At 44.6% G+C, this 15645-nt stretch overlaps 1 protein-coding gene across 4 annotated transcripts; it reads left to right on the top strand.

Annotated features, from left to right (window-relative positions):
- The first annotated feature begins 81 nt into the window (after positions 1-81).
- Positions 82-15294, top strand: sh3rf2 (SH3 domain containing ring finger 2). Of its 4 annotated transcripts, none has more exons than XM_047032891.1 (11): positions 82-111; positions 2822-2999; positions 4540-4893; positions 6049-6144; positions 7245-7628; positions 10092-10219; positions 10457-10627; positions 10847-11118; positions 12293-12546; positions 12941-13191; positions 14611-15294. In XM_047032891.1, the coding sequence occupies exons 2-11, from the start codon at positions 2844-2846 to the stop codon at positions 14789-14791; spliced, it is 2247 nt and encodes a 748-aa protein (XP_046888847.1). In that variant the 5' UTR covers positions 82-111; positions 2822-2843; the 3' UTR covers positions 14792-15294. The 4 variants fall into 4 exon arrangements, with proteins under 4 accessions (XP_046888847.1, XP_046888762.1, XP_046889002.1 ...); XM_047032806.1 differs by having other exon boundaries at positions 91-196; XM_047032962.1 differs by lacking the exon at positions 82-111 and adding an exon at positions 1872-1900.
- The last annotated feature ends 351 nt before the right edge of the window (positions 15295-15645 follow it).

Genomic DNA, 15645 nt, shown 5'->3' with positions numbered 1-15645 from the left:
AATGTATGCACTACATTTTCACTTACAAGGAATGTGTTCTTCACTCATATTTCCAGTTCTACAAACTGTACAAGTCGTGATGTCATCAGAACGCCGCCACCGTCTCATCAGGTAACAACTGCACAAGTTCTAATCTGGCAGACTTTTATTTTGGACAGAGCCACTGAAGACGGTCTCCTCCAAATATAGGCTTTAGGTACGTAGGCTCCTGTTTCAGCTGGTCATCATAGTAAATCGGTGTCCTTGTAATTTACGAACAAAATACTCTCGAAACGGAGTTCGCTGTTTTTGTTGATATAGACTTATACAAACCCTGCGGGGATTCAGCTGCGTCAGCTTCTTGAAAGCGCGTGCCTCGTATTGCGTGACCAATTGAGGCAAAATCAACTTGTTTATTGATGCATACACTTTATTCATTAACAAATAAAAAAGTTATAAAAGCCTGTCTTCGATACTGTCAGTGTTGGATAAGTGAGCCGACGCTACAGGTGTATTGCCATACTAGGAGAACCCGACACTTCCTGATAGCAGCGAATGCCGAATGACAGGTGACATGACACCTCGCTGTAATAGCAATATATTTTATGAAAGACCTGCGCAGTGCTATGTAATATTGAGATGCTACCAGACTTTAGAGGTAACGAAGTAGGATACAAATAGTTTAATACCCTACTTTGTTACTGTACTTACAGTTTTTCACGATTGCTAAAACACTAAACCCCATTCTCTGAATCAAATGGTCAGTGAACTAAACCAATTTGTCAAATCAGACACTCTTTTGGCAAAACTTTAAACACATTCTCATTCACTAACACATTTTGCACTGTGATGCACTTGTGCTGCAAAATGGTAAACACAAGTGGCAAACAGTAAACTCAACTACAACACAGTTGTCATCTGTAAAACACAATGACTCAAAATTGTTCACACTTTTTTCTACTGCTGGTTTGGGACAATGTAAGCTTTCACCGTGGTGTCCTTGTACGAGAATAGTTCAACATCAACCAGCATTTTTTACTGTAAATGTTTGCCTTCCACCATACAGCCCCTTTCTCAACCCAAATGAAGAGTTTTTCTCTGTGTGGCGGTGAAAGTTATATGACTGAAATCCATATACCAGGGTAAATCTCCTACAGGCGATGGAATTGGCCTGTGGTGACATAGGTGTGGAGTGTTTTCATGGCTGGATCCAGCACACCAGAGGGTTTTTCTTTGTTCTTTGTTGACAGTACTAAGTTGGGATGGTTACTGTAATATTTTCAAATCAAACCAAATGTACAGTATTTGTATAGCCCTTTTTGCAAGCAATGTCACAGAGGGATTCACATGCGCCGATAGAACTGCCCCTCAGCCAACCTCAACCCTCAAGGAAGACTCTCAGAACAACTCACTAGAGGAGAAAAAAATGCAAGAAACCTTGGGAGGAGCAATTCAGTGAGGGATCCCCTCCTCCAGAGACGGTTGGCAAAAGAGAGGTGCAGAACACAGGCTAAACATAGTCATACATCAGGAAAGTGTCAATGGGTGTTGAAACAGCCAAATTCAGTGTTTCAAAATCCAAAATGCATTTTCTTTATTGCTACGTAAGTGCATTTACTGTTTATACATGAACAAATTTGTCTTTACAAATAACTACATGGCCTGGATTCTGTGTTCTCCATTTTTTTGTGTTGTGTCTAATGATTGCTCCATAGTGTTTATATATTGATTGGTTGTGTTTATGCTCTGAAAGCATAGTTTGATTTTGAACACAGGTTACATGGTTTAGGAGCGAGTGTTTGATTTTGCCAGAAGAGTCAGAGATTTGGGAAATTGAGTTTGAATATTTGGTTTTGTGTTTACAGTTTTGAGAAAATGGTTGACTGTTTCAAGAAATGTGTTTTAGCAATCGTGAAAAACTGTAAGTAGATTTTTCTGGTATCAGTACTTTACATACAATTAATTTGTCTGACAACATTTAAATTTCACTTTTTACACAAATATTTGTAGTTAATACTTCTTACATTTTAAAGACAGGCTTGTTACTTGGTTACTGGTTTTAATCTGTATTTGGTGGTTTTTCATTTACTGGCTATAACGCACAACAAACGTAATATAATCAACTAAGCTACCATGGAGCAAGCAGAGGGCAACAATATATCAATACATCAATGATATTTTTATCATTGATGAGTACTCGATGAGGACTCTACTGTACTCTATTGTTCTCTGCTCAAAAAACACAGTTTCGAAAGGTTAACAAAATATTTTGGAAAAAACCTTTGTGAAAAAAACATTTGTGTTTTTTTGTTTGGCAAGGTTGAAAGAATGTATGCATCATTGATGAGTACTTGAGGAGAACTACACTAACTGTACTCTATTGTACTCTTTTACCAGTCTTTTAAACACGAGTATCTGTACTTCTACTTGAGTGAAGGATGTGTGTACTTTGGCCATCTCTGGATATGACACTGCACTGTTGATACATTTACAAGGCTCTCAAGTTTTATCCAAAGTTTGTTGTGAGATTACCGTACCTTTGAAAGTTGGGGTACGTTGTCAGGTATCCGGGAGACCGGGGGTGGGGTGACACTGATGGAGGGACAGTTGCATGACATTTTCTCAAGGGCAATTTTGAGGGGGGGACACCAAAAGTAGTGCTGTAATACATTAACTACATTGTATATTGGGGAGGACAAATTGTATTTTTCCTTGGATTGTGGGGTCGTGTCCCCCGCATCCCCCCCAGGATTTCTGCCAATGCAGCTATGAACTCGGCAGAAAACATACCTCCGTATGCCTGCGCCTCGTCCCTAATGTCATTTTGTCACTTTTTCCCCAGTATGACCACTGTTGCCTGATGCATGAGGCTCCATCAGAGCAGACAGCCCTCTTCAAAGATGGAGGAGTTGGCCTTCCGGGGGCAGGATGGCAGGACCAAAGAGGTTTCCCAGGACACGGAACCCTCTCTGGGGCAGGAGGGCAGGCCCACTCAGCACAGAGAGAGGCAAGGAGGCAAGGTAAGCACAGCTTACAGACTGATGTGGTGATCACAGTTTAGAGACTGATGTGGTCACAGTTTAGAGATGGGCAAGCTCATATAGACATTTTGGAAAATGAATGTATTGCCATTTGTATCTAGGCAAAAATGAATCAATTTCATAGTTATTTAAAAAAAGTTTACTTTATTTTTCAATTTACACCCAGTACCCCCGAGATACATTACCCGTTTAAAGATCCTGTAAAGTGGAATTGAAAACAAGTTTCAAGTTCATCACACCACAGAAGAAAGTGTTGTTAACTACCCATCCAAATTCGAATGAAAAAAAAAAAAAACACTGTGAAGTATTTTAAATTAGGTTTTGAAATTGTGAGAAAATCGTCTTCTTCTGCTTGAGACAGGGGGGGCATGTCGCCTGAAGGAGCTGAAGCTCTGCCTCCTCGAATTTATTGAATTTAGCAACAACAGCAACACTAGCTAAATCAATTGCAGATATCAGAACAGACCTACCTGCAGTCTCTGAGTGTTTTATGTGTTAATTACTTTGTCTTTGCATCGTACCAGCTGAGTAACAGATAGGTCGCTGTGACGTACAAGCGGCCACTCTCGCTGGTCGTTTCATGCAGCCGCAGTCCATGTCGAACGCACCTATTGTGTTGTCTTGGCCGGAGAATATATTAGGTGCGTTTGGCTCTGTGAAGTCGGACATTTCAGCTTCTCGTGGTTTGCTGCGTTGACCTCAGTCACGGCCGATTAAGCGCTGTTTTCTTACTGTACTTTATTTATAATTAAACGTAGTCTTTCCGTTAGTGAAGAGGCAGAGTAAAACCCTTTCTTCCAAATATTTTTTATTCAATTAAACAGTTTGGTATGGATTTGAGCATTGGCGAAACTTAAGGTGTCAGAATAATTACAAAACACGCATCAAAGTTGTGTGTGAGTCTGGCCAATCATGAAATAGCTGTGTCGTCACTTGAACCTGTGCAGTTGCTCTTGAGAAAATGCGCTCGGCTACACAGCCGGCAGTTCTCGAATTGATCTCACGGTACTTTGATGGTTACGTCACAGTGACCTAGCCTTGGCGAGACCTCCAAGAGCATATCGACCAGAAAATCGACTAGTCGACTGAGTGGGCACAGCACTAATGATTTGCATAAAAAGTTTTAAAAAGGTTAACAAATGTCCAATTTTCCTTAAAGAATATAGTTCTTAAAACTATAAAACTATCTTCTCCAGAGTGGCGGGTACCATTAGGGCTGTGCTGAACTGGGTCAGACTGCGAGCCTCATGTTGCCCTGCAGGGAAAAGCATTTGTATTGGCAGGTTTACTAGAAAAGCAACATCCTTCTAATACACCTGGATAAAGGTCACCTAATGAAACACAAGCATCATTGTACTGCATTGTATTGCTTCAGTAATATGCCCAAAAATATAGACTTCTCTGTCAAACTCTTCGACCAATAAAATAGAGCAGCTCAAACCCATAAACACTGTCCAGTCTTTTGTGTGCGCAAGGTGTTTGAGCGCTTGATCTGTGTGTGTTTGATCTGTGTGTGTAGGGTGTATCCAGAGAGGCCCTCAGCTTCTCAGGGGAGCCTGAGGGGGCACCTGGTGACATCATCATTCTGGGACAGAAGGTGGAGGAAGACATGCATTATGGTGACATAATCATGATAAATCTAAGCAGCTCTGAGCTGGCTCCTTCCAACACTGTGAGCAGTCTACAGGTCCTCAAGCAGCAGCATCAGCACCAGCCTCAACGACAACATCACCACCAACAACAATATCATCATCATCAACAACAACTAGAACTCCAGCCACAGCCTCAGATGGCCCTCTGCAAGGCCCGGTATAACTTTGACCCCAAGCAGCTGGGTCTGGAGGACTGCAAGGACTGCCTCACCTTCCTCAAGGTTGGTCTGGAACCTGAGTGAGGCAGGGAGACAGAAGGCAGGGAGACAAAGAAGTAGGGAGAGTGACAGAGGCAGGGAGAGAGAGAGGAAAGGGTGTGCATGTGTTCTTCAGTTATACAGGGAACCTGTATACTTAAGAACTTGGTTAGGTTTCTGGTGTTTAAGGGAATGCATGTCTGCATGATTCATCCCTGTGTTGGGTTAGTGTCAGGGTTAGTGTTGGCGTTGCAGGCTGTAATTAAAGTATAAGTAGGGTTTTTTTGCCAAGAGCTTAGTGGCTGCTACGACTTCTATGGCTCACACACCCACACTCTCTGTCTGAGTAGTGGGGTGTGTGTGCACTGTGAAACACCCCACCTGGCAAGCTACTAGCATGACAGTACATTGAGCATTTACATGATTTAGCATTAATGCAAAGCAACATACAAAGACTGCATGTCAAAAGTATAGCAGAAAACCCAAAATCAGAAAAGCATCAAACTGCATTTCAGTGGTCAGACTTAAGGGAACGGTTGTATCAGACACGGTGTAACCACATCTTAGCTACCAGGCAGAGTTCACTACTGTTAATGTCTGTATGACAAATCACAGCACCCTCATGTTGAACTCATCCTGTTTGCTCATTACTAGTTGAAATGCAGGTTTTCTAAATCACTGCCAGCTCTTCAACCAGACTATTTCTAGATTGCTTTTCCTTGCTTTCTATTCATGGAGTTTTGAAAAAGCTCAGAGACAGCAAGAAGCAGAGCCAGAGGCATGCGCTGGACAGCTCCAGTGGAGACTGCTCTCCTTACAGGCACTGTTTCAGAGAGACCGTTATATAAGAACCTTGAAGCACACACTCTCCATTAAAGCATACTGTATCTGGGTTGTTTTTTTAAAAGCAAATAGTCAGATGGGTTAAGAAAGGCTGGTTATCCTAAAAGAGGCCTTGGCCTGCTCTACTTTCTCTCCCTCTCTCTACCCCTCTCCCTCTTTCTCCTTCTCCCGCACTCTCTCACTCTCCCTCACTCTTTCTCTCTCAACCCCATTCCCTCCATCTCTCTCCTCACACACATGCACACTGTCTCACTTGCTTGCTCAGTTATTTAACACACCACCCTTTCCCCCCCCCTCTCTCCTCCCCTCCCCCTGACTCTGCCTTTCCTCTCTAAGGGAGACCTCTTTACAGTCATCAGGAGAGTAGATGACGACTGGATTGAAGGGAAGCTCGGGGACAAAGTTGGGATTTTTCCTCTTCAATTTACAGAGGTCAGTGGTCTTTCTTTCTTTCCTTTTCCTTTTTGTCTACCTTTCTTTGTCTACCAAGCATGTCAGGTTTCATATCTGCCCTTTCTCCAGTGCTTGTTGATGAGTGGACTGTGAAGTCCTCAACTCTGAAGCAGCTGCTTGATTCTACTCTTTGATGCATCAAGGGATGTCAGTCCTCATGTCCCTCTTGTCTGCGTAGCCAACCGATTACTTGGTTTTCTCAGGAATTGCAGTCTACACACACACACACACACAGACAAGTGCATCACTGTTTTAGAGTTAAAGAAATTATGAAATAACGTATCTTCATTATTCTCCTTTCATCTCTTCTCTTCTCTCCATTCCTCTCTTCTCCTATCCTTTGCTCTCGTGCAACCACGTATGAAGTCAAAGAAATGCTTTCTCTGCTTGAATGGCATAACAACACATCCATCACAGAGTGAGAGTGTTATGCCTGTCTGCTTGCCTGCCTGTCTGTCTTACCACCTCCCTGCACAGCACTAGTCACCACTGTGTGTCTGCCTGACTGCCTGTCTGCCTGACTGTCTGTCTACCTGACTGTCTGCCTAACCAACCAGTGTAAGGCCTAAGGGAGGTTGGTGAGGACGATACTAAGAAGACGCATAGCTGTAGAGACACTGGGAGAAGGCAGGAGTAGAGGCAGAAGAGAGAAAGGGAGAAGTCAGTAGAGAAAAGGAGGGATTTAAGGTTGGAAAAGGAGGGATTTTTTAATGATGTCTGGAGTCAGGTGGCTGAGCGGGTACAGCATCGGGCTAGTAATCTGAAGGTTGCCAGTTCGATTCCCGGCCGGTGTACATGACGTTGTGTCCTTGGGCAAGGCACTTCACCCTACTTGCCTCGGGGAGAATGTCCCTGTACTTACTGTAGGTCGCTCTGGATAAGAGCGTCTGCTAAATGACTAAATGTAAATGTAAATGATTTATTTAATGATCGATTATTTTTTGTAAGATGTGGAATTGACTGAGAGTTTCTGACTGGGGGATATATTTCTGTTTTCTCTGTGTTCTGAGTTTTCAGTTTTTCTTTTAATCTCTCTTGTTTATCTATGTCAGATACTAACTGTTTCCATTCTCTTCAAGCCAAACTCTGCAGCTGCCAAGCTTCTCGAGGGAAGGAACAAAGTGAGTGACTCGTCAGATTATCCCCCTCAACTAGGAAGCGGTAATGGGACCAAGCTTGACCGGAACACTGCTGATGTGTCCAACTGGATAGCAGTCGTAGGGGCACCCCAGGGTCCTGCCAAGATTCCCAACATCCATGACCTTCCTGCCCAGGCCCCCCAGGCAGCACCCCCCCACTACATCAGCCTGAAGCGCCCCCCTCGGGGCCGCCCCCCTGGCCTCCCCAGGCCCCTACAGCCCCGGGACCCCCCCCACAACTTGACCAGCACAGTTCAGCACTCTGGGACCTTCTTACGGCGTGTCAAGCACTGCTCTCAACACACACACAGACACCTGTCACACGTGAGGTCACAGTGTGTATGTGTGTGTGTGTGTGTGTGTGTGTGTGTGCTGGGAAGAAACAAACAGGGTATGTCAAGTGTTTATAGTATGTCTTTCTCTGGGAGATACTTATTCTACTTAAGCTTGTTGTCCTGCAGTTGTTGAGAGTATTCATGCTTTCTGCTTCCTCTAATAATAGGCAGAGGAGGATAACACTGCAGGAATGGTAGGGAGGGTGTTGATGGACAAGGATTATCATAAATTCTCACAAAAGGAAAGGTGAAACACTGTCTAGTGGAAGTAAAAATGTGAGGAAAGAGGATGCTTACTTCTCCAGCTCAGTCTCTTTCTATCCTTCTTACATGCTTATGATGATGACTCACTAGGCAGCAGGGTTAGTTACATAACAAACCCCTCCTCTCCTTTCCTCTGGTTCAGATTTCCTTCCTATTTCTCTTTACTGAGAAGGTAAGACTCTTTTTTGGATGAAAATAGCTAAATTAGGCCCTGCCTCAGTTTAGAGTGGGCTTTCTAAATGCCTAGTGACTGCAGTGAACCATGAGGAGTGGAGGAGATGAGGAGTGGTAAGGAGAGGAGGAGTGGAGGAGAAAGGGAGAGGAGAAGATGAAAAATGGTGTCGTGATGGAGGAGAGGGAGGCGTGGAGTGGAAAAGGAGATGAGGAGTGGTGTAGAGATGGAGGAGAGGAGAGGAGTGGAGTAGAGAGGGACTGGAGGAGAGGAAGAGTGGAGAGAAAGAGAGGAGAAGATGAGGAATGGTGTATATGGAGGAGTGAATTGGAGTGGAGGAGAGAAGTGGAGTGGAGAGAGAAGGGAGTGAGAGGGGGAGTCGGGAGAGACTACAAGTAGGAAATACAGAGAAAGAATTAGTTATTCTCGTACATCAGTAGGCTGGTAACCGTATATCCATCTCCCTCTCTCCTTCTATTTTCTGTTACTCTCCTGTCTATCATATGGCATGAATACTGCACGGGACTAGGAACTGGCAATGATGACCGCCGGGCCTTTAGTTTCTAGATCTGTCTTTCTCATCTCTTAGAACACCTGACTCACTTCAAATAAGTTGTTAGTTGCTCTAGAGGAAAACCTTTGAAAGAGACATACTGTAATGCATTTACATTTACATTTATTCATTTAACAGACACTTTTATCCGAAGCGACTTCCTAGAGAGAGCTTTACAAAAGTGCATAGGTCACTGATCATAACACCGAGATATCCCCAAACATTGCGGGTAGCCAAACATGAAGCATACATTGTGAAAAAAAACACAAATCACAAATAAGTGCCAAAGGGAAAACCCATAAGAGCATGTAATGAAACAAGTTACAATTAAACAACATGAAGATGTATCTAAAGTATCTGCCATCGACAGCAGGTAGAATAGTGAAGTACCATTACCCAGCATCTTGACAAGCAGGCAGCCTGTCCTCGGGCTAGCTTAGTCTCACAGCGCTTCTTTTCACTCAGCACACGTAATAACGGCATCTTAGCCACGAGTCTGAAGAGCAGCTGCATGTGAATGTTATTTCTGAATGGGAGCACCTCGAGGCTGATTCCCCCTGACCTACACAGGAACGTGCTGCTAATCCTCACCAAGATGCAAATGGTTTCATATCTGGATAATGATGGAAATAAGCATGATTATAATAACAGTTGTTGTCCTTGAAACTAACCTGGGAAGGACGCCACTTCCATAGCTATGTGTGGTTGTTTTAAGTCATAGAGAAGAAATCTGTAATTCCCTGTGTAGCGACTGAAATGGTCATTAATTAACAGCATCCTATTAGGTGCAGAGGGGACAGACTGAAGTGACAAGAAGAGAGAGAGATATTGGGGGTAAAGACAGTGATATGGAGGGAGATAGAGGAAGAAAAATAGCGAGAGCAGGAGAGAGAGAGAGCGAAAGAGGGAAAGAAAGAGAAAGAGTGAGTGAGAGAGAGAGAGAGGAAGCAGCGTCATGGTTGACTCACTGTTTTGCTAGGGGATGAGAGAGCCTGACCCCAAAAAGAGTAAAGACATTGGAGCCTAAAGTCAGATACTATAAATCCCTGATTTGTTCATCATTGTTTTTTACGTCTCAGTGTGGGAGGGAGGAAGAGGCTTTGGTTGTATTATGTCTTATATATTTATAATATTTACTAAGTTATAATAAATATATTTACTAATGTAGATGTAGCTGTAGATCTCAGCACACAATCTAATGTGCTGAGATGGTTACCAAGGCTACATCAGGTGTTTATACTGGCTTGAATGCATGTCTGTTTACAGAATATCCTCAGTATCTCATGCTTTCTTTTCCTTTCTGCTTTCTTCCTCTGTCTCTCCCTCGTGCATTCTCCTCCTCATCTCTCTCTCTCCTCCTCTTCCCCATCTCTCCTTCTCTATCTCTATTCTTCTCATCTCTTGTCTTTCTTCTCTATCTCTCTCTCTTATTTATGTCTGTCTTCTCTGGTTCTCTGTGTCAGGGTGAGAGGAGGATGAACGAGACTCCTCCCACTATCACTATGGCTCTGATCAACCCCCAGACCTCTTCCTCCTCTTCTTCAGCCGATACCAAACTGCCATCTTCCACCCAGCAGCTCTCCATCAGCGTGTGAGTAACGACTAGCGGGTAGCTATACTCCCAGAGAGAGAGAGAGGGAACAGTAATGACTTACGGGCAAGTGCTGTTGTCCCAGCAGTAATGACTGGCGGGCAAGGGCTGTTGTCCCAGCAGTATTGATGGTGTTCTTGTTGCCTTGTGATGATGTTCTTGTTGCCTAATGATGGTGTTCTTGTTGCCTAGTGATGATGTTCTTGTTGCCTAGTGATGGTGTTCTTGTTGCCCCAGGTGTGCTGCTCTGTACTCCTACAAGCCCCGGCGTCCGGAGGAGCTGGAGCTGAGGAGGGGGGAGATGGTGGGCGTGTACGGCAGTTTCAAGGAGGGTTGGCTCCGTGGCCTGTCACTTAGGACGGGTAAAGTGGGCATTCTGCCCGGCAACTATGTCACCCCAGTGCTCAGGTGAGAGGGCGGGACCCTAGATAACTTTGAGAGAACTTAATTAGCTGGCTGTGAAGAATGAATGGAATTTTAATCAGGACTGTGATGTAGCTGGCTACTGTGATTGGAGGAGGAATCAGTAAGAAAACTGTTCACTTTCAAGAAGTTTACCTCTACACACTGTACCGTGTCATGTTGGTCTGCAAAATAACCTCTTTGTATCTGATTCTCCTGCTATAGAACTTCAGCCAGGCTTCTAGAATCAAAAGTTGCTTCTGTGGCCTCCGGAACAGTGCCTGGAAAAAGAACGTCGGGTTCCAAAGGCCCAGCGGTGGTCGTCGCCCTCAACAGAGTTGATTCAGAAGGAACTTCCTTCTCAGCAGGACAGGCCACGTCTGGCAGTGGGGGGAGGCCGCCTATGTTGTCATCAACAGGCGCAGGGAGAATGTCCCTGAACGGGGGGTCCCAAGGATGGGACAAAGTCAGACGAGCCTTCCATTCATCACATAGAGGTGAGAGAAGGGACCTAACATTCATAGTGCTCAATTATAGTGCTTTGTAAACATGTATATTCAGGCTGTCTTGATAGACCTGAAGTTTACAGGTTTAATTTACTTTTCTAGTCAAGCAGATTGACCCTAACCTCCCTCATACCACATATCAATGTGCAATAGCTTACAATACAATACTTACAATAACTTGCACCGCTGAACCGTAATGCAGCTCCTATGTAATTAGTGTTGTATCTAAATGTATTGCTACATAGATTAACGTTTGTCATTGTAAGTTAATCGGGGGGGGGGGGGCGTGGAGGAGGTGGTTTAAGACGGGTGGAGAAGGTAGAGAAAAGTTTGTGAGGGTTTGAGGCAGAGTTAATTTTGTCCAGGAAGTAGTGGGTTTTAGAACCAGTTATGTGAGCAGAGAAGGATTTAAGGAGGGAGTGATACTTATCAAAGTTCAGACCGTCTTTGGACTTACACCATCTCCTCTCAGCTCCCCGAAGGGTGGACCGTTCTTCACGAATAGCATCTGTGAGCCACGGGCAGGAGGGAGAAGATTGTGCAGGCCTGGTTGACAGGGGACAGAGAGTGTCAAGTGATGCAGTTAATATGGATAACAGGGTATTGGGGGTAGTGTCAGTGGGATGGGACGTGAACTTACATTTACATTTAGTCATTTAGTAGACACTCTTATCCAGAGCGACTTACAGTAAGTACAAGGACATTCCCCCCGAGGCAAGTAGGGCGAAGTCCCTTGCCCAAGGACACAACGTAATTTGGCACGGCAGGGTATCGATCCGGCAACCCTGTGATTACTAGCCCGACTCCCTCACCGCTCAACCACCTGACTCCCTAACTTGTCAATGGGACGGAGGACGTTGCAATGGAGGATAAATGGGAGGGGGATAGGGAGCGGAGGTTGCGACGGAAAGTTACGAGGGGTGGGGAGAAAGGAGGAGCTGGGGGGAGAGAGACAGAGAACTGGATAAAGAGGTGATCAGAGATGTGTAGTGGGGTTACAGAGGTTAAGTCAGTAATACAATTATGTGTCAGGATGAGGTCAAGCTGTTTGCCTGCCTTGTGGGTCGCTGGTGTGTTCAGCAGTGTCAGGTCGAAGGAACCCCGCAAAAACACTACAGATGAAAAGAATGGCTGCTGTTCGAGTCCCTGACCCTGTTGTCCTCAGGCTCAGCTCAGAGAGGAAGCCATTACACCTCCTCCAGCTGGGGCCTCCAGGCACACGGCTACTCCCCTACTCTGCCCAGGAAGAACCACAGCCTGCTGCCCCAGCCCGCATGGATGCTGGGGAGGACGTCTGATTCCATAGCGCCCTCTGCTGCCAGCGTTGTGAAGGACAGAGAGTTGGTGGGCAGAAAGGCCTCCAGCGTTCCTCAGTCCATCCTGGTGAGGCCAGAGGCAGGCAGGAACCACACAGACAAGGTATGCAAACACCACCTTACCCAAGCCTTTACCCTACCCTTTACCCTTTACCCAAGCCTTTACCCTACCCTTTACCCTTTACCCAAGCCTTTACCCTACCCTTTACCCTTTACCCTACCCTTTACCCTTTACCCTACCCTTTACCCTACCCGTTACCCTTTACCCAAGCCTTTACCCTACCCTTTACCCTTTACCCAAGCCTTTACCCTACCCTTTACCCTTTACCCAAGCCTTTACCCTACCCGTTACCCTTTACCCAAGCCTTTACCCTACCCCTTACCTCCATAGATCCATGCAAGATGGATGTTTATGGATGTCAGTTCAGATGGAATATTATATATTATTATATAATATTCTATATATATTATTATATTATATATATCTGTTTTTTCAGGCCACCAAATCTGTGAGGTTTGTCACCCAGGATGAGCCAGGGTCTGTGGCTGGTGAGGAGAGCTGGAAGGGCGAGGTGTGGGCTCCCTCCCTCACACTGGGCCGCGACGGCCCCGGCATCTTCCTCAGAGATGGCAGGGTGCTCAGGACGGCCTCTACAGACAGCCTAACCTCTACTCAGAAACCTTCCTCATACGCACCCTCATCCACCTCACAGTCAGCAGCATCATCAACACAGGCCAGTCCCTGCAGGTAGAGTGTGTATATATTGATTCATCCATGAAACAAAACGCTAACAACATCAAGCATAAGTGTAGACTAATACACTAAGGCTGGGTTGCACCAACAAGGATTAACTCTTAAATTGAGTTTAAACCAGGTTTGTATTTTTATCCAGTTGCACCAAACTTTAAACCTAGTTTAACCTTAGTTAACAATTAATCCTGGGTAAATCTAACCCTTTTACAATCTCTGTTTAATTTCCATTTAAATCTAGATTAAATTTAAATCTGTTGCACCAGTCCTTTTAAACCTAGTCTAAACCTGGATTAGCTGTTATATTTAAACCACCCCTGGAGGAGGTTAATCTCAGTTTTATTGACAACATGGCTGCATATCTTCACTGAATGGGGTTAGACGAAAGAGTTCCTCGCAGGAAAATTTGAGTTAGGCTAAACCCAATTGAATTCTATGACAACAGCAAGTTTTCACAGCGGTATAGATTTACAAAAGAGTCTGTCATATACCTAAATGGGAAGGTTGGACCAGCAATCAAGCATGGAAGTTAGAGGAATTTTGCTGTGCCACCGCTTCTCCAGCTCCTAGTTGCTTTGCGATTTTATGCTACAGGGAGTTTTCAGATGGTTGATGGAGATCTTTTCGGAGTTCATAAATCCACAGTCTGCAGAATTGTCAGCAGAGTGTCCAAGGCAATTGCAAGTTTAAAGGCTCAGTACATTCACTTTGTACCAAGGAGAGAGACAACAGCTGGATTCTATGGGAGAGCAGGTTTTCCAGGAGTAATTGGGGCTATCGACTGCACCTACATTCCCATTACCAACCCAGGTGGTGAGACTGGGGAGCTGTTTCGGAATCGAAAGGGCTACTGCTCAATTAATGTCCAAGTTGTGTGTGATGACCAGGCCCAGATCACACACATTGTTGCAATATGGCCAGGATCCACACATGACAGCCGAATCTTTGACAACAGTCAACTTTGTGCACTGCTGGAGAGAGGGGAGATCCGTGGACATCAAGTGGGGGACAATGGCTATGCATGTCGCCCATACCTGATGACTCCACTTTTGAACTCTGAGACCCAGGCAAAATTGCAGCTAGTTTAAGAAAAAGAGTGCATTCATTCATTTAAGGCTATTTAGTTCCATATATGTTAAACATACGTTGTGAATTTGTTTACATTTCGTCGGAATCCATCATGGCGGACATTGAACATAAACGAAGCCCGTTTTAACCCTTGTTTAAACTAGTTTAGCTAATCCAGGGTTAAAATTAAGATGTGCAACACATCTCAGATTAATTATAAACCAGTTTAAACATAGATTTACTAACCCTAGATTAACTCTAAACCAGGATTAATTTAATCCATCTTGGTGCAACCCAGCCTAACACCCCTCCCCCCTGCTTCCCCCTTCCCCCCTGCCTCCCCTCCAGGCACAGGCTGACGTCCTCCTACCGGGCCCAGACAGACTCCGAGTTGAGTCTGACCAAGGGAGAGCTGGTGCTGGTCCATCCACACCGGCCTGACGGGCGGGTTCTGGTGACCCAGGAGAGCAGTGCCCAGACTGGCCTCTTCCACAGCAGCGTGCTCCACTTCCTAGAGAGGCTGAGCTGACTGGTGGTCTGCAGGGTGAAGGGGGAGCTGACTGATGGTCTTCTGTCCTTTAAAGGAGGTTATGGCTGTACATGTATATTAGTCATTAAAATGTGCTGTGTAATGTGTCATTTTGCTGTTGAATGTGTTGAAGATGAGATGACCGGCCTGCCAAAGCCAAAGCAAACGTGTGTGTGTGGATGATGTATATCGTGTGGAAATGTGTGTGTGGATGTAAATCCTATGTATATGCGTGTTTGCATGTCTTCCAAGAGATTTACCCAACAAATGGCCAACCTGTACAAACTATATTTTTCCCTAGAAATGTTTAATACTGTGGTTAAGATAAAGTTCTAAAATGTATTTTTGTGTATTTGTCTGTGGCCGGAAGTGTGTTAGTTGCATATACTTCAAACATCTGCACAAACTCACCTCTGACTTTAAGAGTGTTTTATGTGTTGACCTATATTATTGCACACTGTAGTCAGTGCCTTTGTAAAAAGATATGGTAATAAAAAATGCTTCCATCAATAATGTATGTGTCTCACTTTTCTAGACTTCAAGTGTGCAAAAAAGCCTTACCCTTACCTTTTTTTTTACACACATAGTGATATGTATTGGCGCTGAATGTAAAGAAGGCACCCTGTTGTTCCATTTTCACCCCAACAAATAAGCGCACCCCTTCTATCCATCAGGGGGATATCTCTATTGCTCCCTGCCTCACATTTCATGTGTGTGTTGCATCGATGAGGCAGAGAGTGCTTCCCTTAGATCATCCACTCCGCCAAAGTCAAACCTACAAGCCCATGTCATTTAACAATAAATGCTCAAATCTAATAGCCTACGTGATTGTATTGACTGAACTGCATTTACTG

Source organism: Hypomesus transpacificus, chromosome 1, assembly GCF_021917145.1.
Source record: "Hypomesus transpacificus isolate Combined female chromosome 1, fHypTra1, whole genome shotgun sequence".
Classification (NCBI taxonomy): Eukaryota; Metazoa; Chordata; class Actinopteri; order Osmeriformes; family Osmeridae; genus Hypomesus; species Hypomesus transpacificus.
Note: the sequence above shows the minus strand (reverse complement) of the source record. Positions and strands in the feature narration are given on the sequence as shown.

Excerpts from the sequence above, each read along its gene's own strand:
- sh3rf2 (XM_047032891.1), top strand. The coding sequence starts at position 2,844 with ATGAGGCTCCATCAGAGCAGACAGCCCTCTTCAAAGATGGAGGAGTTG. Across the intron at positions 7,629-10,091 it reads CACACAGACACCTGTCACAC|GGTGAGAGGAGGATGAACGA; the intron begins GTGAGGTCACAG and ends TCTCTGTGTCAG. Across the intron at positions 10,220-10,456 it reads CAGCAGCTCTCCATCAGCGT|GTGTGCTGCTCTGTACTCCT; the intron begins GTGAGTAACGAC and ends TTGTTGCCCCAG.